This window comes from Agelaius tricolor, unplaced genomic scaffold (assembly GCF_023055355.1).
Source record: "Agelaius tricolor isolate 1412-34295 unplaced genomic scaffold, bAgeTri1.0.p SCAF_6, whole genome shotgun sequence".
NCBI lineage: Eukaryota > Metazoa > Chordata > Aves > Passeriformes > Icteridae > Agelaius > Agelaius tricolor.
In genome coordinates, this window is record NW_027269266.1 from 23,081,073 (window position 1) to 23,107,118 (window position 26,046).

Genomic DNA, 26,046 nt, shown 5'->3' on the forward strand with positions numbered 1-26,046 from the left:
TCTGCTTGGCACCTCTCCCCCAGGAGATGGATATGTCAGTGTGTGGGGAGAAGCAGGGGCAATGCTGGAAGTCTGGCGCTCCTGTTTGCTACCTGTCCCCACGAATGGTATGAGGAAACAGGGGCAAAACAAAACCTCTGCCTTTGGGCAGTCTTGTCCTTATTTAACCATGAGAGCATCTGCTCTTGAGCTCTCCCTGTTCTTCGAGAAAGGGACAGGACTAAGCAGGAGCCTGGTGCTGTGACAGTTGACCAGGCTGCTACGGGGCTGATGGGCAGGCTGCCGTGGGGGTGGTGGTGAGGCTGGCCTGGGGGGATATCCTGGGCAGCTTAGAGGGTGATGGCTAAGCCTTTGTGGGGCTGCCAGCTGCTGCCGTGAGGATGGTGGTGGGGATGATACCTCGGCTGTGGTGGGGCTGACTGCTGCCATGCGATGGTGTCAGGATGCTGTGAGGTGGTGGAGGATGCCGCCGGGGCTGTCGCGGGGCTGGCGGTGAAGCCGGTGATGTGCTGACAGCCGGGCAGCCGCGCAGCTCCCGCCTCGGCTGCTCCCGGGGCGAGCCCTGCGCCACTGCAGGGGTGACAGCGAGGGGAACATCGCGGAGCCGAGCGAGCGCACTTCAGGCCGGAGTTGCTGGGGGGCCGGGCGGGGACCCTGAGCCGGCCCCGCCGCCGCCACCTGCCCCGCGCTCCCCGCGGCCCCGCCCCGGTCCCACGGGCGGCGGCGGGGGTGTCTCTACCGGGGGCGCGCGGGCGGAGGAGGAGGAGGAGGAGGCGGGAGGAGGAAAGCGGCAGCAGCAGCTCTCGGGAGGAGCCTGTCCACCGTGAGACAGCATATTCAGCCGGCGGCGGCGGTCCTGCCGCAGCGGCGGGCGGCACGGCTCGGCTCGGCTCGGCTCGGCTCGGAACGTCAGGGCAGGGCGCAGCTACTGGCAGCAGCCCTTCAGTCAGCGGGGCATCCCTCTGCTCCCCCGGCGGCGAGGGCTCGGTGAGGGCTGCAAGGCGCCGGAGCCGCTCCGCATCTCCCGGGCGCCGGCGGAGGTGAGGCACCCGCGGGGCGGCGGGGCCGGGACGCGGCGAGGCCGGACCGGAGGGGCGAGTGGGGGCTGCCCTTGGGCCCGGCGCTGGCGGCTGAGGAGCGGGGCGGGAGTCGCTCCGCGGGATGCGCAGCGGCCCGGAGCCTGGTGCGGCCGCCGGAGGCGCTCCCCGGGCAGGCGGCCCGGCCGGGCGAGCGGGCATCCCCGGTTGGGTGAGCGGGCATCCCCGGTTGGGCGAGCGGGCAAACCCGGTTGGGCGAGCGGGCATCCCCGGTTGGGCGAGCGGCATCTCCGGCTGGGCGAGAGGGCATGCCCGGCTGCGGGTGGGCTCTGGCGGCCTGGCGGCTCGTCGGCGGGAGGGCTGCAGTGAGCGAGCCTCGCCGGCCTCGGCACCTGCTCCGGTCCCTGGGGCGCCTCTCGGCCCCGGCTGTGAGTGGCGGCCGCAGGCTCCCAGCTGGTGCCTGAGCGCCGAACAGCTTAAAGCAAAAGGGGGTGGTAAAAGTTTTTCATCTATAATTCTTCACACAGCGTGAGCGGTAGTGGGTTTTCTCAAGTCCAGGTCGACAGCAGACAATAAATAGATCTTTCCCGCTTCTTAAGGTCATTCCCTAAAACGGTGAGAGAAGGAGGGAGTCAGCCAGAGGCCTTTTGCACTGGTAGTCCAGTGAAATGGATTTTCAAAAGGATGTTATTGCAGTTACATCATCCTGGGAATCCCCCATGGTCAGCAGAGAACATAAGGCCCCAGATTTCCTAGACAAAGCCCCTGTTTTATGGACTGGAACAAAGTTTGGTTTTCTGTCAATATTGCCATTGACAGACAGTACAGATTTGAGCCATAAATGCGTACAACATAAGGATTCCTGGCAGATCAAGCAATCTAGCCTGCTAATATAGAGGGTATGAGATGGAAGGACCTGACATGAAGTTGGCACATGACTTGGCACCTGAAAATTTATCTTGACATACAGGGTTTTGTCAGTGCTTCGTGTCTGCATGAGGACTTTAAATAACATTGGAAATTGCACTAAATATCATGAAGCACAGGACTGCAAAACGTGTTTCAGAATGGAAGTCCCAGGTCCCAGGACTGCTTGTCTCCTGATAGATGGTGTTATCAGAGCAATCGGGGAATTTAATTTCTGGTACTACCAATGGTCTTTGTTGAAGTGCCTCGTTTTTTCTTGCCAAGTTAATGTGAAAAGGTTACATGTTTGCTATTCTGACTCTTTTAAGGTCTTTTTGTTGTTGTTGTTTTTATTTTCATTTGAGATGGTATCTCTAGTAACATTCTCCATATTTAGTGAGGGCAGATAAAATTCCTTTTATAATTTCTCTGCAGCATTTTTCTGCAAGAATGGATTTCTTCAATACAAACCTTGGGGCTGCATCTGGGTCTTCTCCCCGTGGGAGTTCTCACTGTGACACAAGTGAATCCTCTGCTTTGTTTTCTTTTCTCAAAATCATCCATTTATAGTTTGTAAAAATACAAAATGTGTTGTCCCTTCTGTACCTTCTCTGTGAACAGACTGTTTTGAAGATTGGGTCTTACCATCATCCTCCTTGTTAAGCAGGACTTCTGAAGGCCAGGTATGTGAAGATCCAAAAGGTTTAGAGTTACATTGGCTAGATTTCTCTCAGCTCTAAGCACTTCTGCCTCTAATTAGTCTACCATAAAAATTCACTAACTGTAGTGCTGCCTTATCCACAGTTTAGGAGAGGAATCTTTAAAGGAGCAGCAAGAAGCCCCACCTTACATATGCAGTGATTACTGGAAGTTTGTACCCAGCAGATATTAAATTAAGAAGCTGACCTTCCAGCTCTTTCTATAGAAGGAAGGGCAGTGAGCTGCCCTCCTTTGTGATGCCTTTCAGTGGTTATTTTTTTCATTCTTGAAATGTGGGGTTTTTTCAGTGTATTTTTCCAACTTCAGGTTTCTGGTTCCTGTTATGCCTCCCATAGATAAAAGCCTTTCTTTAGCAGCTGTCTTCGGGGTAGGCACTCTAAACCATGCAACAAGAACTTACCTGCCTTATTTTCAAATAAATTAACAGATTCAGTCCCTTGGTCTTCTTTTCTTTTGTAAGACAGGTTTCAAAAAGCATTTCTTGCTTCCCTCTGATTTCCAGCATGCAAAAAGAGAGAGGGGGAATTCTAGATAGAGCTGGTTGCTCCATCTGATGGGCTGTGTTGGAGGGACCACCATCGCAGGATATTGGACAGTGATGTGAAATGGGCTGGAAGGGAAAAAGATAAGGGATTGAAATAGAAAAAAAACATAAGGATATAGAAAGGCAGTATTGTTTTTGAAAGCTTTATTTACTCCTGCTGGTGAATCTGTTAATCATGTGGTATCTTTCAGTTCCTCAAACTTAACTTCTTGCAGAGATTTTAAACATATTTGTGGTTACTCTCTAGGACTACTCAGGCTTGTTAACCTGGGCTATGCCTCAAGTGTCCTGTTGAGCTTCTTTGGCTTGGTTTGACCAGCAGCAAAAGTAGTAATTTGGAATCTTTCAGAGTTATCAACACCTAGTTCCAAAATGAGTTGCTGCTTGGAGTTGGTGGTGGGATGCTAACAGAATGATCTTCCTTGTTGTTTCCCTGGGCTTTAATTTTTAGAGAATTTGGAGGGAAGTAACACTGAAATCCTCACAGAGGTGCACAGGGTAATTCACATTTGCAGAGACAAAGTCTCAGGCAGCCATAGTCAGACATAATGACCTCTCAGTGCAATACTTATCTGATACCTACCAATTTTATTTTAAAAACCTTAAATGAAACAAACCATAATGACTCTAGATGTAATCTGTGTTTAAAAGGGACATTTTCCAGCCAAAATACTGATGGAATATGATGGCAAAATGCCCTTAGTACAGATGCAACTTGTGTTAGTAAAACTGTGCTTTTGCCAGTGCAGCTTTATTTCTGTTTGTCAGAGTAACACAAGTCCTGCAGGTGAGTTAACAATTACATGTCCATATACATGTCCACATTTGGACATGTCCATATGGGGGCTTGCATTTCAGGGGGGGGCTGGAATGGTCTTCCCCTCAGCTGTTTGCAAGCAGGCAGAAATGGTAATGCAGGAATGATACTGCTTTACAAAAAGACCCTGACTCAGTCTAAATCTCAGATTGATGCAATATGTCCCTTTGCTACTTGATAATAATCCATCTAAAAGTATGCTAGCTCTTTTTAGTTAGAGATGACACTGGGAGCTGTTGTTCACTTGGCCATCTGCAAGCCTCAAAATAAGACAGTATACATGAGCTTGCTCCCCCAGTACTGTTCATTTTATGTGGCATCATCTTGCCAACTTTTCTGGGAAAATGGCTACTTCCAGGCAGATGGCAGGACCTGCAGGAAGCTGTGAAGCAGACTAATGTGTGAGCCACTAGATCTTACAGATACAAGACACCTCTGATAATCTGTGACAGGTGATGTAACAACTCCTCCTGAGATTAAAACTATACCCCTTCTTTTTTTACTGTGTATTTTCAGCACTTTTTGTTGTACCTTTTGAGGCAAAAGCGTGCTGATGAGTATCTGGGAGTGCAGTGCAGCATGGAGAAGGCATGGGGCAGGAGTGATGGTTTCTTGAAGCCTTTTGTGGGCAGCACTCTGGAACTCCATGCTCAAGTTTAAGGACAGAGGTCTCAGCCCTATCACTGCTGACAGTAATGGGAGTTCCTCTCTGACTTCTCTGGTGGTGAACAGAGCCTATAGAGTGATGGCAGAAGTCAGCTGCCCTCATTGTTTGAAAGCCATGATACTTCTCCAAACACTTTTGAAGGAAATGAGAGCTTTGCATTGAGTTAACAAAATTTTTATGAGTCCCTGTCTAACTGCTGCATTGACCTGTGTGCAGATGTCTGTCTTACCTGATGAATAATAGCTGCTTAGATGTCTCTTGTGATTCTTGGCTCTTAATTGTACACTATAAGTACATGTTTTATGTTTAACACACCTCCCATGCATGTGAATCAGCTGATCTGGAGAGACAAGTTACATCAACCTGAGGAACAGACCTCCTGGGGGCCCTTCTGGAGCAGTGCAGTTCTGCCCAGTGTGTTCCCCAGATGCTGGCTGACTGTCCCTGCTTGGCCCTAGAATAATTAATCAATAATTTGGCTAAAGGAGAAGGCTCATTTATTGCCACTCAGCAGAAAGCCATTACAGAAGGAATCTTGTAAGGACCTAACTTTTTGTTTGTGAAGTGGTGTCTTTTCTTCACATTTCCTTTCCCTCTTGCTATCATTCTTTGAGGCTTACCCTTTTCTTTTTTACTCAATATTTGTCTTAACATCACATTCCCTTCTTGCTGGCCTTCCCTTCCCCTCCCCTTTGTTTTCTCTCCCAAGCATAGAAATTATATTAGTTCCTTGGTCTTTTCTCCCTCTAGCTGTGATATGGGGCAAATAATTCCAAATCCTACTCCTCAGTTATTAATTTTTCACTTCAGCCCAGCAGAAAGATGCAGTGTGTTTTGTGTTCAAACAATGGGAGTTATAGTAAGGCAGACACAAAACTGCCTAGTATGATTAAATATAAGTAAGTATAATAGAGGATCTATTTCTTATCTATTTATGTCACTTTATATCAAGCCTTCCTTGATTCTAAAATTTCAGGCTGAATTTGAGAGAAAAAGCTATGCTATGTTAGTACAGAAACTATGCCATGTTAGTATTGAAAGTTAACCATTGAGGTCTGAGACCACATGCTGGGAAAATATGGATTTCTCTTGCCTTAAACTATTCACCCCTTCCATTTTGTACCCATTAAAACAGATCTTAGCTTTTAAAGGGCAGAGAGAGTTGTATTAAATCCTTACTATTCAAGGCATGCCCTTGTTTCGTGTTTTGCACATTAGGCCAGCACTGTTAGGATCAGAGTGGTTACCAGGTCACTTGGTAATTGGGGCAAAGACATTTCAAATGATTGCTATTATATATTTCCAGAAATTAAAATATGTAATAAAGCTGGGTTACAGGGGAAAAAACCAACCAAACAAAAAACAACAAAACAACAGACCAACCCAGGCCGTCTCTAATGTTTTCTTATATTTGAACCTCTCTGTCCTGGTTTAAAGACTATTCCACTGACATTGAGCTTTTAAAAGAATTTCTTCTCAGATTCTTACAACACAAAGTTGGGAGACTATCTAAACTCATGTGACTTATTTCATAATACCTGTTTATCTTCTCTTTAAGTAATATAAAAGATTTGCCATTTTCATTAATCTCACTATTCAAAGTCATGTGACATTGTTGTTTCTTTAATCAGTTTGTTTCTAGTTACATTTTAAGCAATTGCTGAACCAGAAGGTGGTTTGTATCATAATTCTGATTTATTTCAGATCTTAGCTTGCCCCTAAATGAATTAATTCTTTGTCCTTTTTCACTCAAACTGCTCATAGAGCTTTGTCACACGCTTATAGCACTTTGTTACAGACTATCAAATTCCACCAATCTTCATTGCCTAGGAACACAAATTACTTCTGCAAAAACCAGAGAAAAGATAGTTCAGGTTATATGTGCTTATGACTGTAAACTGCGTTGTGCATTAAGCAATGAATGGCTTAAAAATCTATAACCTTTTGGAATGAAACAAGAAATGTGACCTAAATCGTAGCCCTGAGTGTGCAGTTAGCTATTCACGTACATAATCTGCTGCACTTGGCAAGCCTGTGAATGTTGTATTCTTGCCTTTCACTATCTCCACACTAGTAATAATAATACAAGAAAAATTGTGCTGATGGGATAGGAGGGTATTGTACTGGAGACAAAATAAAAAAAACAGTGATGCCATTCTCTCTTTGTACTGAAAGAGCCCATGGGAAAACTGTCCCTTTATTTCTCACAATATTTTCTTTTTCACAGAAAGCTGAATAGCAAGAAAATGCAGGAAAGCCTAGTTTCTCAGCCTTTAAGGGCCTCTGAAAATATTTTAAAAACACCTTGTGCAAATTCAGTACTTTGTCTGATAATTATAAATTAAAGAGCCTTAAGATTTTTCCCATATTCTTAAAGCATAGAATTCAAAAGATGACAGTAAATTATACTCTTTGTTAAGGGTTCAGAGGGAAAAAATTCTGTGTTTCAGCATTACTATTGGTGCTGTCCACATCTTTTACAGCAGCCTTTATATACATAACACTTATTGGGTTTTATTGTTTACTTATCAGTGACTGCAGGGACAGGGAAATAAAAAACTCTAGACTTCTACATTGACAAGCATATCAGTCTATTTGGACAAAATTATAATAAAATGTAGCAGTGATATTAGTTAATACTAGTGGGGATTTTGAAGTCCTTAAATGGAGATCATGCCTCCTTAGCATTCATTCAGTAAAGTTTAATTAAGGTTAATTTTTTCCCAAGAAAGTTTCTGATCTCACTAAATCAAGTGATGAATTAGGAGTAAGTATAATGAAAGTTGGTTGCCTCCCATTTTTTGTGTTATTTTTCTTGAGGTACTCTGTATGTGTGTACATGTCAATAAGACTGCTGTGCTTTCTCATGTCATGTAATGTTCACTTTTGCTAAAGGATTAACTTTAACTATTACCCAATTACTTCTTGGTTCTCTCTGGTTCTCTCTTCTGATACTGCAATGATCTGTAGTTTAACAGTTTAACAGTTTGATGTGGTTGATAGCCAGATATAGATAATTTCTAGTTGCCATGTGGACCTTCAATGGTCCAGTACTTTGACAGCCACTAGTAAATGTTGAATTAAGTTTCAAAACTGTCTATATCACCTTCCCCATTTGAAGAGAACTGGTGGTCTCTAACTGATGTCTTGGTCTCAAATTCTGGAGCCAAGGTCCTGGTGTAATGGCCATGCACTAAGGCTTGCTTCTGGACGTGTCCTGCAGTGTGCTCCAGGGATGTGGTTGCCCCACAGTTTAGGACAGGGCCTTGTTTGCTTTTACTCTCAGGAAGCCCATTTTGCAGAGCTTCAAGCTTCTCAGTGGAAGCCAGGGTATTTGAGAGATATGTGTGTGGGGGGGGAGAGAAGAGCTCATGTGCAGCCAGCATTGCCTTTGTAGGAGGCTGTGCCTGAAATGCAGAGCATGTCCACATCTTAATGTATCCAAATCTCAATGGGATGCATACTTGAATTCCCCAAACTGGAAGTTCTTATGTTGCCTGGGAAGCTCAGCTACATCTAAACTGACAAAATGGTATGGAAACAGAAACTAAAATTGCTGTCCTCAAAATCAGCTTGGCTCTCACCTGGCTCCTGAAGCACAGGAAATCTCTAAAAACTCACTTTTTTGCCTTTTTTGCCCTTTTCTGATGTGTTCTTACCCTTGAGCCCCCAGACTCAACAGCCAACATGTCCACTCTGTCTCTCTGAGGCTGCTCCATCTAGTTCATCTCTAGTTCCTCAAGCCCATCTGCCAGACTGTGTGCTCCATGCTGAGCTGCAGCTGACAGCATCTGCTCCTGGTTTTAATGGGCCTCACCTAACTAAAGGAGTCTCAGGTAATTTTGACTTTTGCTTAAAGAGATATTTGCCTTCCTCTGTGCTCTGACCAGCAACCTATATGTCTTCCGTAGTAAGTGCCTTTCCAGTCTTTCCTGCTGAAGCTGCTTCACAAAAGTCTAAAGTATTAAAGTTACTTTGAGTGCAACAGATCATGTGGGAGAAATAGAAAGGACTCTTCATCACCTTGCTTCAAATGCTCTGGAAGAAGCAGGAGTCTTTGGCTCCAGATACTAAATACAGCATTGTATTGTAAACTAAACAGTCACTGTGTATAATATAAACTAACCCTGAAACAAAGACTAGAACCCAGGGGCCTCTGTTAGGGATTAATGTTCGCTCTCTCGCATCTGCTTCTTCTGGTCCAATGAATCTTTGCAGAAAAGAAATTAATAGAAAATAGCTTCGATGATTAAGAATGCAATCTCCATTCCTCCAGTCCTTCTCACTCATTAGCCAACAGTCACCCTAGGAATGTGGGTTTCAGTCTTCTCAAGACAAAAAATGTCCAACCCCCCCCTCCCAAACAAACCACAAACAAACAAAGAAACAACCCCCAAAACATGTTTCTCCTATTCGGGTGGAACGCTTTAACCACAGAAAAGGTAAATGGAAGGCATAGATTTCTTGATTCTTAATCCTCTCTCATATTCACATTCTTTGCATTCGAAGAATGCAAATGTCCTTTACATCATGCTGTTAGGCATCTGCATTTATCACATTGCCTTGTTATCTGGACATACCTTTTTTCTCTTTTGTCAATCAACAGGGATATTTGGCTAAGGCGGGCTCTGAACATTCATCTTGCTTTGTTAGTACTGCCAGATAAGCCCTGGGAAGTACAAAGAGAATGATAGTGTTGCTTATTCTACTTTTTGAGAACTTTCTGTATATTTCTTACAGCCAGGGCTCTTCCCTGCTTTCTAAATCTTTAGCTGTCTTGATTTCAGAGCTGAAATCAATATGTGATATTTTTAACCTAGTTACAGACATCAGCAGCAAAGCAAATCATATTTTGTTAGAAGAAAGAAACGGTATCTGGGTAAGTCTGCCAGCAAAACCTGTGTGATGGCAGCATAGCTTGTTCTTTGATGTCTCTCTGGCAGTTGTCATAACTGGGTTAAGAAGCAGACACTAGAGCATGCATTTTTCATGTTTGGGTAAATGGCTTTAAGTATCACTTTGCCACTAGGGTTATCTCAGGAGGAGGGTGGAAAAGTCAGAGGGGTCAGTTTTACCCCCCAATGTGGAATGAAAGTACACGTTTTAATGGCTGAAATATTTTCAGGATGAAGAAAATGAGTCTTTGGTCCACTTCAGGAGAGACTAGCAGACAACCTGAAGCAAATTTCCATGTTAAGTTTCAGTAAATCATTAAATTTACCCCTGGGAGGCATTTTGGTACAGTTATGATGAACAAGATACTTTGTATTGGTTTTGAAGAAGTGGTCATATCAATGATAGAAGCAGATATCATTGACATCTGATCATTATATAAGAAATACATACAAAAGAAATTGAAATCAAAGACATGAAATACAAGGCTCTTATTTTTTGAGATAGGTGACCTGCAGCTTGTTACCTCTTTCACATTATCCATCTCTAAAATCTTACCAATTTACAGCTTGCATTTGGTTGTGTTTTAATGTCAGAAAACACCTTTAAATTATCCTGTTAGGTCACAGAATCATAGAATGGCTGAGGTTGAAAGGGACCTTTGAGATCTTCTAATTCAAAGGCCCCTTCAGTGGATAGAGGCACCTTTCACTCAGAGCTCCATCCAACCTGGCATTTAAACACTTCCAGGGATGGTGCATCCACAGCTTCTCTGGGCAACCTGTTCCAGTGCCTCACCACCCTCACAGTAAAAGCTTTTTTCCTAATAGCCAATCTAAACCTACTCTTTTTCAGTTTGAATCTCTTTCCCTTTGTCCTGTCACTTCCAGCTGCTATGAAAAGTCTCTCTTTCTTGTAGGCTTCTTTCAGGTACAGGAAAACTGCAATTAGGTCACCCCAAAGTCCACTCTTTTCCAGGCAGAACAAATCCAAATCTCTCAGCCTTTCCTCACAGGAGATGTACTCCATCTCTCTAGTCAACTTGGTGGCCTCATCTGGACTCCTTCAACAGGTCCATGTCCTTCCTGGTAACCAAACTACTGGGGCCCAGAGCTGGATGCAGCCCTGCAGGTGGGGTCTCACTGGAGCACAGCAAGGGGCAGAATCCCCTCCCTCACCCTGCTGGCCATGCTGCTTTTGGTGCAGCCCAGTTTGGTTTGGCTTTCTGTGCTGTGAGTGCTCACGGCTGGGTCATGTCCAGCCTCTCATCCACCAGCATCCCTAAGTCCTTCTCAGAAGGGCTGCTCTTGATCTGTTCATCCTGCAGTTCCTCTCCAGAGCAAGCTGGGAAATTCACAGAAAATAACACAGTGCAACGAGAGAGACCAGTTAATGTGAGGGGAATGTAGAGTCACAAAAATTGGAATTTTGTTATGTCCATTCCCAGCCATATACAGAACCACATATGGAATCCTGGGTATTATTGCAGCCAAACAGTAAAAGATACCAGAGACAGAAGCTGATAGAGAGGGCAGTGACCAAGAATGCTTAGGAATCTTCTGTTCTACAAGATCTAAATGTTGTCAAGCATGCATGTGGTTGCTTTGTTAAAAACATCTGCTCTTTGTAACTGGGGCACAATTCCTCAGTCAGATCCCTGGGAAGTACAAATCAGTATTGGCTGCTGCATCATTGAGGACCATCTCACAGAAGCACACCTGAGATCATTGTGCAGCTATAACTGTGCTCATTAATACTTACTGAGCAAAAGTCCAAGACATTTGGAAGACCTATTTTAAATTCAGTTTTCTTTGAGGTGATATATGCAGTTGGTTCTGTGGAATTCAATATAAAGGGAGCATATTTGGTGCAAGATGTGCAGCAGTTTTGCTAGAGTGACATGTTCATATGAGTCCTTGAGTTCATTCTGCTCCTTGCTGGAATGTGGTGTGTTCTTGCTCATACTCAGTGAGTTGTTGCCAGCAGCTTCTTCCCTTCAACCTTGATGGCTCTTCCATGGCTCTAGGTTTCTTTGATGCCTTGTGAAGACTGACCTACAACAGAGCCTAGGTGGAATTAAAGAATTAAGTAGGTATTTATTAGGAGACTGCAATAGATCCACCTTGGGCAGTACAAGAGCCCATCCAGGGCTACACCAAGATGAACCCAAAATGGTCACAAAATGGATGACGGGTCACGGGGTCTCACACTTCTATTAGTTCTGGTCCATTTGCATATTGGAGTTAATTGTCTAATTATAGCTTTAGGTTGTGAAGTCCCATCTTTCTTGTTTTTCTCTTCACTCTGTCATTGTTTATGCTTTTGGACCTCAGATTTGGATCATTTTTCCTTGGTCCCCAGCTAGAGAAGGAATTGTTTTCTCTACATAACCTGTGAAGAGAGCTTACCATCAAGCTTACCACCATATGAAGCTCAGAACTACGCACGAAAGCAGCACAGAATCAAAAAAAGTGAAAGCTAAAACCTGAGGCATCATGTTGGAATTGAAAAGATCATGGTAAATTTAAGAGACATGAGAGTCTCAAAAAGGGGCATGAGAGAAAGGGATGACAAGAAGGTGTTGCTTCATTGGCACTACTCCTGGTGTTGGAAGAATGGGCAGTAGTAGAGTTCTGCTCACATGCGGCTTTGTGGAGACCCTACAATTCTGCTGAAACTGAGTTTTTGTAGTAGGGCCATTATGGAAGAAAAGAGTGAAAAGATTAAATGGTAATAGATTGTAGGGGATGTGCAACTGAGCAGTTGTGGGTACATATCTTATACCCTGTCAGCATCCAAATAAATAGGCTAGAGATGTGCTGACCTGTTGCATAGCAACCAGGAGGAAGCACAGAACCAAATCTCTGGTTGCTTGTGATTTGTAAACCTTTACAGAACAAGGTACAAGACCTTTGCCCATCTGCTCGAAGTGTTCAGAAGCTGAAGGATAAAAATGGTACATTCCCTGAAATGTAACACTTGACAACCATTTTTATTTATAGATAAATACACAGATGCAGTGTAAAAAGCCTGACTATTTTGCCTCAAGGTTATGTAGAAAAAATACTTAGTCTCTCCAATTTTACTTAGCATTTTCCTGAATTCATCACACACAGGAGATTCCTTTAAATACTGCAAATGCTGAGTTTTTGCAGCTGCAAATATTTGCTCGTTGTTTTGATTTCATAAACATTGATATGCCCATTTAGCAAAATTATTTGTGTTATTCAACTGAAGTCAAGTACAAATTCTGATGCATGATGAAAAGAGGCACTCATGTTTATTTAAAAATTGCTGTTGAGATGCTTCTAGCCCCTCTTGCCCACTTGAAGTGTGTTTCAAACATTATTTTCAAATGAATGTGATGCATTAGAATACATTTATACTAGGGTAGCAACTCCCTCTGGTTTCTTGCAGACCAAAGCTGTTTATCTGCTTTGTACAGTTTCATACTCTGCATGCACACTTTACAGTTGTGGAAGTCATAGGTAAATCTCATTGGAAGTTTTTTCTATTGTAAAAATATATAATATTTCTAACTGTAGGAAAGATATTAATTTGTACCAAGTAGAGATAAATACAGTACGTTATAGAAATGAATCCTTTTTTCCCAGTGGAACACTTTGTGTGTCAGAGTTTCAATAGTAATAGTGCTCCCACTCTATAAACCCATTCTTTGAAACCAAAACCACTGAGTAATATATTTTATTGTGCAACTTCCTTTGCATTTCACACAAATATGTTTTGCAGTTTTGGACTCAAGTAACTGGCTATTTATGAAGGCATATGAATAATAAATGTACAGCATCTCTAAATGATAGATGCTGCCTATTTATTTCAGAGAAGTTCATTAATGAATCAATTATTTATAATTAGTTATATAGGATGACTGATGCCATATGTAACAGTATTTAATGAACCCCCTTGGTAATTGCAGCAGAGATAATAACAAAAAGGACAGCACAGGAAGTCACAAACCAGGGAAGACCTCCAGGCTCATGAAGGGTAAAATTTCTGCTCCTTTTGGAAAATTTTTACTCTAGTGAAGCTCACTGAATGAACAGCATGTGAAAATCCTGCAAACACCAGAAAGCAGTAAAATCTGTAGGCTTTTTTATGTGCTACCAGATTTGGAAACTTAGGTTCCTTTTTAGATGAGCTTGGCAAAAGCATACAGGCAAAAAGCTATCCTAGCAAATACAAAGAACAGGCTGGAAGAGGAGGGAGATCTTATATATTTACTTTTTCTACTTAAAAGTGCTCTATTGTAATTGTCTTTTTATTTTATTTGATATATATTGGGCATTTTGGGCTTATTTTTTCCTATATTTAGTCTATGTACACATCTTGCAACTCTTAGTACCTGTTCTTCGGGTTTTATTACTCTAACAAGTATCAACTTATTGGTACTAAAATTCAAGAAAAACTTATTGAATACCTGTGACTGTTTCTGCTGTTAAGTGAAGAAAATAAAATATATTAGAAAAATATTGCTCAAATATTGTGCTATTGATCATTGATAAAGACCTTGTAGCTTACAAAGCTGTAGTAAAACTGGCTTGCACCTCTAAAAGTACTTGCATGGCTCTTAGTCCAGTCGAGGATAAAATGCTGCTCTTTGCACATTTACATTCTTACTGCTACCACAAATGAGATGGTTGTGAGATGTTACTACATGTGGGATGAGCTTAGTGGAGGAGTTTGGTATATTTTGTGTGCAGCAGAGAAGTTTGTGCAAACACCATTATTATTTTAAGATTAATGTAAATTGTCTTTCAAATATCTTGTTTCATACAATGACAAGCTAAAACAACCCTCTGCTGGGAGGGTTGTAAGGACAGGATTCTTCTCACCCTGTCTGAGATATTTACAATGGAGATTTCAGAACTTAATGTAGATCTCCCGGGGCCCTTTATCATCATTAAAGAGGAATTGGTGACTTTGGGGCATGCTTGATCTTAGCTGCTTTTAAACATCTGCTTTAGAAAAAGTGGACTCACGTCCTAGGATACCCAGACTCTTTGGATGTACTGATGGTGGGGATAGCTCTGCATGTACACTGTGGGCATCCAGGATGCTGTGAGCTAAGCCAGAAGATGGTAAAGCCCCAGAAAGCCATCCCTGGAAGCCAGTGCTGCGTGTGCACAGGCCTGGGGAGCTGCCATCGTGCTGGGTCTGGTGTGTAAGTGGAATTAACTGTGTTTCCAAGCCTAGGAGGGGACTCTGAGGCATGTTTAATGCACATGAGGAAAACTGATATCTTGAAATGGAGCACTCCATTTCATTAAAAGGTATGCCATGAGGAGCCAACTATCTCAAAGGAAGGAGAATTTTCTCTAAGTATTCAGGCAGGTGCTCTCTGTGCAAGGTCCTGATAACAAGAACCTGTGCTAGCATGTGTGGTAAGCTCTTCTGCAGTGGAAGGACTCTCTCCCCTTTTAAAACCATGACAATAAAATCAGCCAGACAAGTAAAAATTTATCTAAGATCTGAGATTATGCATCTCCCTTGAACAGGGGAGCCCCAGGCTGTTGCCCTGCTATGATAATTATTTCTACACTTACTCAACATTCAGTGTGTTTATTCCTCTGTGTTCCTTCTTCCACACAGGGGATTTAATTGCTTCAGTACAAAATGTGCTCCTTAGTGATTCCTCTGACCAGTGCATTCTCCCAGGCTGGAGATTAGGCTGTGCATAAGCCTTGGGCTGTCATTCTGCACCACAGAGAATGTTAAAAGTAAATCTCTTTTACTGTTTGCCTTTATCTCTCTTGGTGTGGGCTGCCTTTTGGCACTCAGAATAGCACTTACTAGAAATTTGCTCCCAGGAATGAACAGTGTTAACTCCATGGTTAATGCCAAGCAGAGTGATAAGTACATTTGCCTCCTTGCTTTCTACCAGCTTGCTGGCATCTAAGAAAGGTGGTTACACACCCTTGGTGTTCAGTTTGTGCTAAAATTGTAAATAGCCAATCTGCAGGTTGGTAAGCTGTCTGGGGGGCTCAGGCATGACTGTAATATATTCAGGATGAAAGTCTATAACTGAGCTCTGGCAACATTCTTTGAAGGAAATTTAATACATCCTCTTTGTTGTATGTAAATCTATTTTGTTAAAAATAGAGCAAAGTTATAATAGGATTTGATCACCCTGACTGGAGCATTGTAAAAGAGGGGCCAGGCACTAAACCATTGCTGCTCGAATCAGGGGAAAAGCTAGTTAGCTTCCCTGACAGTAAGGGAATGAATTTTTAGAAAGCCATTCATTGATATCTGACAAACAGCTTGAAAGGGATGCCAAACCCTCAGGGTTTCTGTCAGGAGCCTTAAAATGCATTTACATATTTTTTGCACAGAAACAGGAGCTCTCTCTCTGTTGCCAAACTGCAGAACTAAAAGGATGCAAAAACTCTACCTAATCCAAAGGGCTCTGAGGTGTAACTTCATAATCAGAATTCAAATGTGTGCAACAGATTAGGAAAATGACTTCAAATGGGATTTCAGCCATATCTAAAAGAGACACAGAAATCCTGAACAGATTGGTAGGCAAAACATTACCTGCACTGCCATTAAAAGGCTTGGTTTTTTCTCTGGGCATTTCTCATGTAAAAAATAGCTCACTGATGTCAGCTGATCACACAGATTAATGTTGTTTAAGGTGCTACTGCTTGCTTTTCCTGATAGCAAATGTAATTTTTCTCCTGACAGTTTTGATTTTCTCCAGTTGATAGCCATACCGTTATGGATGAGAGTGATAGAGGAATAAAGAAATGGTGATCCTCCACATGCAGCCAGTGTATCCAATGGTCCCACTGGTTGGCAGCTGTCCTTCCATTAGCATTTGTCCTTCCTATACCATCTGCTGGCAGCTGTTGTGGATGGAACCAGAGTCCCCTGGCCTTGAAAGGGTGCCTTGCCAGCATGGGCAGCTCTGCTAAGTGCAGAATCTGTGACAGTGTGAGCTGGAGTATGAGCTGCTCTTATGCCTGTCCTTTTCATTAAATGGTTTCCTTATCTGATTCCAAATGTGATTCTATTCTTTCCTTTAAGAGAAATGCTTGCAAAGACAACAAAGCATTTGGGGCCAAGATTGTGCTTAATGTGCAGGTGGTGTTTTGCTGGCAATATCCTCCATGTCACAGGCTAACTATCAGGCTTTTATCATTTTGAGGAGGAAACCGATGTGTGCAGTGAAGTTCATGATGGGCGAAAATGCCATGTAATTTTTAGCAGATAATTTTACTCTCTGGTCATCCACCCATCCAGGCTGTAATATGAGTAGAGTTCTCATTATGCTGAGGAAGAGTTGACATTCAAATTTCCCATGCATCAAGTGAACAATAGGCTTCCATTGCGTGTACATGGCATTGCCACTGATCTGATGGATCTGGAGTTGCAGCAGAGGATATGATCGGTGATGTGTGAACAGGAAAAGCACAGTTCACTCTTTTCATGAATGTCTGTATTAGTCAGAACTGTCCTTGAAACAAAGTCCTAATAACAAAATCAGTATTGATACTGTTAGATTACAGTTCATAATGATTATGATGTTAGAAAATCAGTAAATAATTCGTGAATTAACTTATAGATTTGTGCAACACTGGTGAGGTTTTACAACTGTAGAAAAAGATTGGTATATTTTCTTTAAAGATCTGGCTCTATATCTGTATAGAATGATTTTTTATTTCCTTACCCTTCATTTTCAAGGCTCATGTACATCAGTATAGGCTGACAGAGATTTAAAAGACAAAGAGTATTTGTGGCTTCACATCACTATTCTAAAGAAAAGTGGTTTTAAATGGTGGAAGAGGTCTTTCAGTATTTCAGAAGAAATGTTTTTGCCAAGTTTGTGTGGCTGGCATCAAATCAGGAGTGTTAGGCATGTCTCCTGCCTCTTTCCATCATCGTAGAAAGATGACCTGAACACAAGACTGTTGGCAGAGCAATGTGCAGCTTCATTAAAGAGAAACGTTGATTTGCTGGCATTTTGAGCCTTGTCTGCAGCTTCCTGAGGGAATGGCCCAGCTTTCCCTGGAAAGGGTGGAGGACATTCCTGGGCAGGATAGCTCAGAGCTTGGTGAGAATGCTCGCTGGAAGGGAGAATGTGAGAAGGTCACTGAGACTGAACTGATGGTCTGTGTGGGACTGTGTTGGTGGGACAGGGGATCCTGCTTGGCAGCTGTACAGAGCACCTGCATAAGCAAAAGCTCTCCTGTTTCCATTTTTGCAAGTAAAATTATTACTTGTCTAAGAAGTTTGGGGCTGTTTGGGACAGCTCTGATTCTGGTATTTGGAATCTTTTTGTGGATCGGAGTTCTACACTCTGGCAGAGCTGCTGAAGACCATGGAAATCAAAAGATTTTAGCTTCACTTTGAAAGCATTATTTTGATCAGCAATAGGCTTGCTTCACAAAGATAATTTTGTAGTAGAGGCAGTGTGAAAATATATTCCACACTTGGTGATATTTTGGTCTAGTTCCTTGAAATGAAAGTTGCGAAAAAAATATTCCACTTCCTACAATGTCAGTATAGTCCAAGGACCAGCGTTTATATAGAAATATATTTGTTGCAATTTTAGAAGCCTTCATTTTGATATAATTAACTATCTTTTTTTTTCAGTAATAGGGTAATAATTCAATTTTCACCTTGATTTCCATATTTTTGTTTCCAGCAGAGTCAAAATGTCAGACAAAAGCGATTTAAAAGCAGAACTTGAGCGCAAAAAACAACGTTTGGCTCAGATAAGAGAAGAAAAGAAACGGAAGGAGGAAGAAAGGAAGAAAAAAGAGGTAAATTTGCAAAACCACCTTTTAGATAGCTTATGCTTGCACAAGGGCTTGCTGAGGTTTTGACATCTCAGTATTGTATGCCCCAAGATATCTGTCATGTGGAATGAGATACTCAAACCCACGTCAGACTAACCTGAAAATCAAAAAGGTTATTTTTAGTCAAGAATATTGGGGTGAGGGAATTGCTTTTAAAACCACTGTCAAATGACAACAGTTTAGACAACATGATGTGCATGTGTATGGAGAAAGAAAAATTGATTTGCCACAATGCTTTTTCCTGGGCTCTCCTTCAATGAAAAGGGAGTGGAGAGTGGGGAAAGACAGAAAGAGGACTCACATTTTTTCAAGCCATTACAATCTAAATATGTATTTTTTGTACTCTGAAGACTAGTTTGATTACTAGCTAAGGTAACAGGTTTACAATTATTATTCTCCAGTAAAGTAAAACATAATTGCAATTGCATTTTCATCTTCTGGCATGGGTGCATCTTTCAGTTCTGTTAAAGTTTGATTGACATATTAGTTTATTTGTCCTTGACAATATGCATTAGGTTTATCATTAAGGGATTTGTACTTCTTTTTATTCAGTCACTTAGTGGAATAGAGGTGAGAATTGACAGGGAGTGGATATTCATTTTCATGCAAAGTCAGAGAAGCATTAAGTGATTATGCTTCCTTTCCTTCAAATGTCAACACTTACTATAGTTTAAAGCACCTGTTATCCTTTACTAATAACTGGTTTCCTTTTAAACTGACACTTTAATATTGTACATGAATTTCATGGAATTACTGTGGAAATGTGATGTGATCCAAGAAATCAGCATTCCAGTTTTGGGTGTCTTTTTAATCTTTTTTCATTTGAGCCACATTTGTGCAGTTACAGCACATGCCCCAGCGAGGCTCCTGGATTCACTAGGGAAGTCCTCCGTAAGCAGATCTTTAAATGGTAATGCTTTCAGGGTTCATTACTAAAGAACTAGAGGGAGAGGGGCCAAGCTAATGGCTCAAGGGAGCTCTTAGGTCCTTTCTCTTTGTCTCCTGACTCTGACTTTATGCCTCATAGAGAACTTGTGGTGATTGAAACTTTCCATTGGCCCCGAGAGCCATGTCTGCAGGTAATGCTGCCATGCATAATTGTGTAAATGGGCTGTGCTCTGGTGCCACATGGGCCCAGGAGTGAAGGCTGACACTCACAAAGGTGCTTGGCCATTCACACTGGTGCAGGGGAGCTGTCTACAAATCTACATGCTGTGAGATAGTTCATGGGAGGAGCTGAGCACAGGAATATGCCTGGGCCTTGACTATAAAATCAATGTTTCCTGTCTCTGAACTGGAGAACATGAGCATTCTGAATTTCCAGGTTTTCTGTTGTGCCTGCACCAAGATCAACACCAGTCTGAGGAACTGTACAAGTCCTCTATTCCAACTCTCTGGTTTCAGCAGAAAGGGCAACCTCATTGTGGGATTCTGGCTAATGCAGGGGCTCCTATTGTTTCTGGATGCTCAAGGATCAGAGTGGAAGAAGGCTAATGTGTGGAAGCTCCAAGGAGGTAGAGATAGCTAGGCAGAGAGGGAAGGGTCTCGTGGACCTTTTGTGAGCCCAGGGCTGCCAAAGTCCTGGTTTAGAGATGTCAGTTCTTTCCTTTGCACCTCTTGGATATTGAAGTTGATGAGTAAGTATTTATTTTCCCAGCAAGTGCTTTGGACCACATGTAGAACCTTAAGCTACATCACTGAAATCCAATGAAATTTTTTTCTTGATCCTGAAGTCAATAGGAAAGGGCTAGTTTTATTCAGGGTAATGATACTTGTTGTTTTATGGTCAGCTTTTATGTTAGTTGAATAAGTTGCACCTTCTGAGTGAGAGGCAGAAAATTTCCATGATTGTCCTGTAAAAATTCTTGCAAAGAATTTTCAAATATCCTTGCAAAGACCAGTTTTACCATCCATTTAGGGGAAAAATGCTGTTACTGATATATACAGTATAAATTATCTAAGTTATAAATTACCTAAGTTATAAATTACCTAAAAGTATCAAAATGAATTTCAAATTGCACCTAAGCAGTAGTGCATACAAATATTTCCACACATATAATTACTAGAGCTGATTATATATGAAATAAACTTTTCTGTTTTCTTCTGGTTTAACTCAGGCTGATCTACAGCAGAAGAAGGAGCCAGCTCAGGAAGATTCTGACCTAGACCGTAAAAGAAGAGAGACAGAAGCTTTGTTACAGAGCATTGGCATATCCCCAGAACCACCTCTAGGTATTTAAGAGAAGCACACTGTAAAGCATTCAGCTCTGCCACAACTAATGCTTTCTTTCTACTAAAGCATGCTTGGCTTTTTTGATTTTTGGCTGTATTAGTGAAGTGAACTCTTCTGTTTGAATGCCTGCCATACCATTCACGTATACAAGCTCATGGCATTTTGAGTACTTGTCATTGCCAAAAACATCTGTTTCATTTCTTCAAGAATTTTTTTATGAACATAATGCAGGTTGGTTTTGCATACCAGCAGTGATTTCTTTTCTGATGGATTGTTTTTTCTTCTCACTCAAAAATATAAGTGCTAACTTCATTAGCCCCAAGTTTTGTTTCAAAAATTCAAATTAAGCATTTGTAAGGAAGGAGGAGCATAGTTATGTGGGAACTCCCACTGTGTTTCTTTTAAAATTAAGAGAAACTGGAGAAGCAAAATAAAATAAAACCCAAATCACAAATACAAAAACACTTACCAACAGACACTGTTGTAGATTTTTGCTCTGGTTTTGTCTGCTTGACATCTTTTTTGGATTTTATGTTTTAGTTCTAGAACCTGAAGACTTCAGTTTAAAAACACATACAGTATCTGAGTATGGACTACCTAGATTAATATCTGCCTCATTTATTGAATGGTCCTAAAGTGAGAAATTTCCTTCCATTTCCCCTCTTTCCTCCCCTTCCCCTTCCCCTTCCCCTTCCCCGTCCCCTTCCCCTTCCCCTCTCCCTCAAATTTGGAATCACTCTCACTGTTTTAGCTGAAACCTTGGCGTCCCTGGAGCTATCAAGCCTTTTCATTAAGTTCACTGTGACTGAATCTAGGATTTTACCCCTGGTTATTCTTGCCAGTAATATGTAGGATAAACTTCAAATTTAACAAAATGTTGGAGTTTTGGTTTAGGAAAGCACCTCATACAGGTGCCTGGATGCATATGCAAGTAGGCAGAGACATTCTGAATTAGAATTTGAATTAATAACTTGCATCAACCAACATTTATTGAGAGAAGTTACTATTTTTGTAAGTTATGGTAGAGTGACTAAAGCTTTTAGACACTACTTCTCAGAAGAATTGTCTGACAAGTAATGGTTAGGCTGTTTTTATGTATAATAAAATATATTTTTAAAATTATATCATGATACAAAAGTAAGGTCCAAGATAAAATCAGATATATTTTAATGCATAGCATTAAAAATAGTCATTTTTATGTAAGAATGAGTATATATGTCCTTATGATTTTATTAACCAAACACATATATTCATGTTACAAGTTATCAGTTTTTATCATAGGTATTTTTTTTATGTTTGATACTGTCAAAGGAACACATAAATTCATATGAAAGATTATTCTTTTTAGTTAAAAATAGTATTTTGTTCTCTTTTGTTCCCTTTACATACACTCACAATTAATATAAAAAGGAGGATTTAATTCCACCTTCCCATGATGCCAGGTCTCACTGTGAATATGGAATATGTAAACAACCAGACATACCTGTAACCTGCCAAAGGGCTGTCACAAAGATGAATTCACTTTTCATGCTGCAGTCATTTCTGTGACAGTCTCTAGGGAGAATCTGCATTAAATGCTTGACCATATGGAAAATCCAAATCTCTTGACAGGTCTGTCATTATACATTGTAAAGCATAACAAAGTATTTTAAAGTTTTACCCTGTTAAATCTATAAAAGGAAATGCACATGATTTGAACCAAATGGAAACATTGCTTTTGCATTAAACCCTCTTTTTGTGTTTTATTCAATGTGGCTGCTTTGAAGAACACTTGCTTTAAATCTTGACTGGAGCCATCTCTTAATTTTTAATATTTTTGAGAAACCATTTTAAAAGAAATCGGGATATTTTTACTCTTTTATTTATTATTTCTTTGCTGAAGAGCTTTAACTCGGGCTGACCTTGAGCTATGAACTTCCTTTCCTGTTTCAGGAAACAAAACTGCCTTTGCATGAAATATGCTTCAAAAGCCCTGGCAAGGCAAAGAGAAAATCATTTCAAGAGCTTGGGCAAATAGTGTCTAAACCAAGGGAAACTTTTCCTTGAGTGTTGAAATCATGTCCCACCCAAAATGGAAATTTTGTATAAGCTACATTACTTAAGAAAACAATCACCAAGTAAACTGTGTCTTCTTAGCATCTTTGGGAAATGATTTTAACTTAGCTGATTTCCTTATTTAGCTTTTATTTTTGATGTCATTTCCACACTGTAGCCTTAGAGCATATCTAATGGACACTGGCTTTTGATTTAAATTCCGAATTTGAAAAGTGTGCTTGTTCTGTTGCCTACGTGACTTTACCAGAAGAGTTCACTTAGATTTTGACAAGACAAGCCCCTGATACTTCTTCATATCTTTAAAATCTTTTGCAAGTCAACTTCAAACCAGACTCAAGCAAACAAGCGCTGTTTTATTTCCACAGGTATCTTCTCCATTGATTAGCTGTAGATTCCCATTGGGCTTTCAGTCCTGTCTAGATACATGTCAGTTTTAACACTTCCAGAAGACTTAAAATTCACTTGACTCTCTTCCTTTTCTTTTTCTTTCCTTCCTTATTTGCTTTCACCATTTCAAACTCTCCTACTCATCCATCCACTATCATTTTGGTCCATTGGTTTTGATTTGTCTGACACTGCTCTTCATCAGTGCAGTCGCTGCATGTGTTAACATGGGATACCTGTTATTTTCATTATTTAGTCCCAACCCCTATGTCTCCCTCTTCGAAATCAGTGAGCACACCCAGTGACGCAGGCAGCCAGGACTCAGGGGATCTGGGACCCATAGGAAGGTAAGACACAGAGTTAACAGACTTGAATAAATGTGAGGTTTTTTTCACTCTGCTCTTACTTCCCCATTTTTTCCTTTTCTGCTGTAAATAATAACATGCTGTATTGAATGTGTATGTTTGTTTCTGCATTGTCCACTGGGTGCTACTGGCCGGTAAGAGTGGTCTTAGATGTGAGGCAAATAAATGCATGCAGCAAATGGATCTTAAACTCTGAGCCCCAAACCTTATAGTGGAAGCAAGAGCTGAATTTACACTTCTGAAATGGCCTACAGGAAGCTCTTATGCTGTTTGGAAACACACTAGACAAAAGGGAGATGTGCCCAGGGGTAGAATGTGTTATTCATGCTGAGTTCTCTCTGTTCCCTTGTCCCCTTGGCATTCCTCCTCATGTAACACCAGGTTGCCTCAGGTTGCTGTGACTGCTCATTGCAGTGTGTGCCACTGACAGTGGCAGAGAAGAGATTGGACAGGAGCAGGCTGAAACATCCCAGGACCCACTGGCAATTCTGCCTTGGAATTTCTGGATATTGGAGAGTTTCATGTAGAATGCTCAGTTCTTGTTGGGGAGTGGAATGTGTGTGAGGGATGGAAACAAGAGTAATCTTATTTTTGTTTCCATGGGGGAAATAAGAAATGAAGTGGCAATCCCAAAATAATTCCTTCTCTGGAATAGAAAAGAAAGGAGAATGTGAGGATGTTGCTGGTAAAGAAGGGTATGTTCAAGTAAGAGGAGGTGCCAGCAGCTATACTGTATGTTTTGAGAAATGTAAAAGACAGATCCTAATAGCTCTTTTTGTATCACACTAATTCAACAAAGGGCTGAGCTGCCAGCTCATCCAGTCTGTGAGCCAAGACTCTGCTAATGGCTTGAAAGCACAGTGATTGCTCTCTGTAGTTAACAGTGCTCGGTAGACATCATAGAATGCCTCTCCAGACATAGACTCTAATGTGACAGAGCTTCAGGTCGCCAGATTTCATGCCACACCAGCCTGCTGCTTAGTAAAATCACACTTCCATAGCAGAGAGTATGTTGTGTCCCCTTCAGCCAGATGCAGATGCCCTCCCTTGTGATGTGAATGCTGCACAGCTGCTACTAAATCAGCTCAGCCCTGCTCCCAGGTCTACTCTCTAGAAGTGGAGGTTGCTAAGTGAAAAGCCCTAGACTGTAAGATGTAGCAGTTTAAAACACAGAAAATAGTGTAATTCTGCCTTCATAAGTAAATGCAGGAGATTTCAGCAAGTCAAAGTGCTTTGAGTAGAACAAAAATCCTTTTTAAGCAAAGTATAGCCTGCTGTTCAGTTTGAAGCTATTTACCACAGTCCTGTGTGAAGCTCTGACAAAGCTGGGTGGAGACTTCTGAATTCCTGCTTTTCCTCTGAACCTTAATGCTGTAACTTTTTTTTTTTTTTTTTTTTTTTTTTTTTTTTTTTTTTTTTGCCATTAAGGTAAAAAAAGGCTCTTGGAAAAATTTATTTGGCTGTTACCCATGCTAGAACTTTGGCTCTCTGTCAGCAACGAGCAATGAAAGCACATGGCCACGTGTCCTTTCAGAGGAGAATGGAGTTTGTCCCCTTCTTCTGAGCTCATGACATTCTGCATTCTGGGCTTTCACTTTGGATCCATTTTCCGTCTTCTTGTGGCTGTACTAGGAATTCAGTGGGAATCCTGAGACCTTGCTTGTAGTGTCCCAGTTTGCTTGGCATATTCTCAGGTATTGAAAGGGCTGTGCTGTGTGCCAGGAAGGCTGCTTGCAAATCTTTGCCTGGAGCGGTTGGTTTGTGGCAATGGAAATAATGTCTGGTCCAGGCCCTGGGGAATGTCTGTAACCAGTGGATAGTACTGAGTGGCAATTAGTGGAATTAGTGTCACTGGGTGCAGGTAGATGAGCTCAGTGTTTGTGTGAACAGGTGCACTCACGCCTGCATGTGTGATAGAGTGGTCAGACTTGGAGAGGAAGATGTTGTAGAACTGTCATCACAATGGGTAAATAGGATGAACACCTCAGCTGTTTTCTCTGATAGGTGCCCAGACCATGCATCTAGCTTACTTTGAATACTGCATATATTATTACCTGTTATCTGTATAAACAAGGTTATCCTGCTTCAATTTAATTTATTTTTCCATTTCACTTTCTGTGATGGGGGGGCACTTCTGCTGGATCCCCTGCCATGCCATCATGCTTGTTAGATCTTTCCCTTTTCTGCTCTAGGCTGAGCTCAGGCTTTAGAGGAGAGCAGATTAGTTTCAAAGCTGCTAATGCCCCAGTCTCAGCAATCACAGCTTGTCCATTGTTGCTGCTGCAGGAATGACAGGCTCACACAGCCTGGCAGAAATCCTGCTGGCAGTCTGGTTACTCATTGCTGAAGTGTTCCCTGGAGGAAGATGATGGATATTAAAAAAAGATAATAGAAACTGTGCAGTCACAGATTTCAGCTTGTTACAGGAGAAAGGCTCTGTTGAAAGCTTTGAGGAATGCAGGAGATCTTCATAAGTTCCCATGAGAGGGACCAGATTCTGTGGTTGTGTTCATACTTCTTTGAGTTGTTGGTACTTCTGGTAGTTTTCAGACTTAATCTGTTGGTCCCATTATCACCAAGTATATTTGAGATATGCTTTAATC

General features: G+C 41.6%; 1 protein-coding gene across 4 annotated transcripts in view; it reads left to right on the top strand.

The window, feature by feature from the left end:
• Window positions 1-652: 652 nt before the first annotated feature.
• The window catches only part of DYNC1I1 (dynein cytoplasmic 1 intermediate chain 1), a 186,721-nt gene continuing 161,327 nt past the window's right edge, over window positions 653-26,046 (top strand). The window contains exons 1-4 of one of the 4 annotated variants that reach the window (XM_071429032.1): window positions 653-1,040; window positions 18,256-18,370; window positions 20,524-20,638; window positions 23,284-23,425. In XM_071429032.1, the coding sequence (XP_071285133.1) occupies window positions 18,263-18,370; window positions 20,524-20,638; window positions 23,284-23,425 (365 nt within the window). In that variant the 5' untranslated portion in view covers window positions 653-1,040; window positions 18,256-18,262. Of the gene's footprint in view, window positions 1,041-18,252; window positions 18,371-20,523; window positions 20,639-23,283; window positions 23,426-26,046 lie in introns of all 4 variants that reach the window. The other 3 variants (XM_071429036.1, XM_071429034.1, XM_071429033.1) reach the window with 3 other exon arrangements.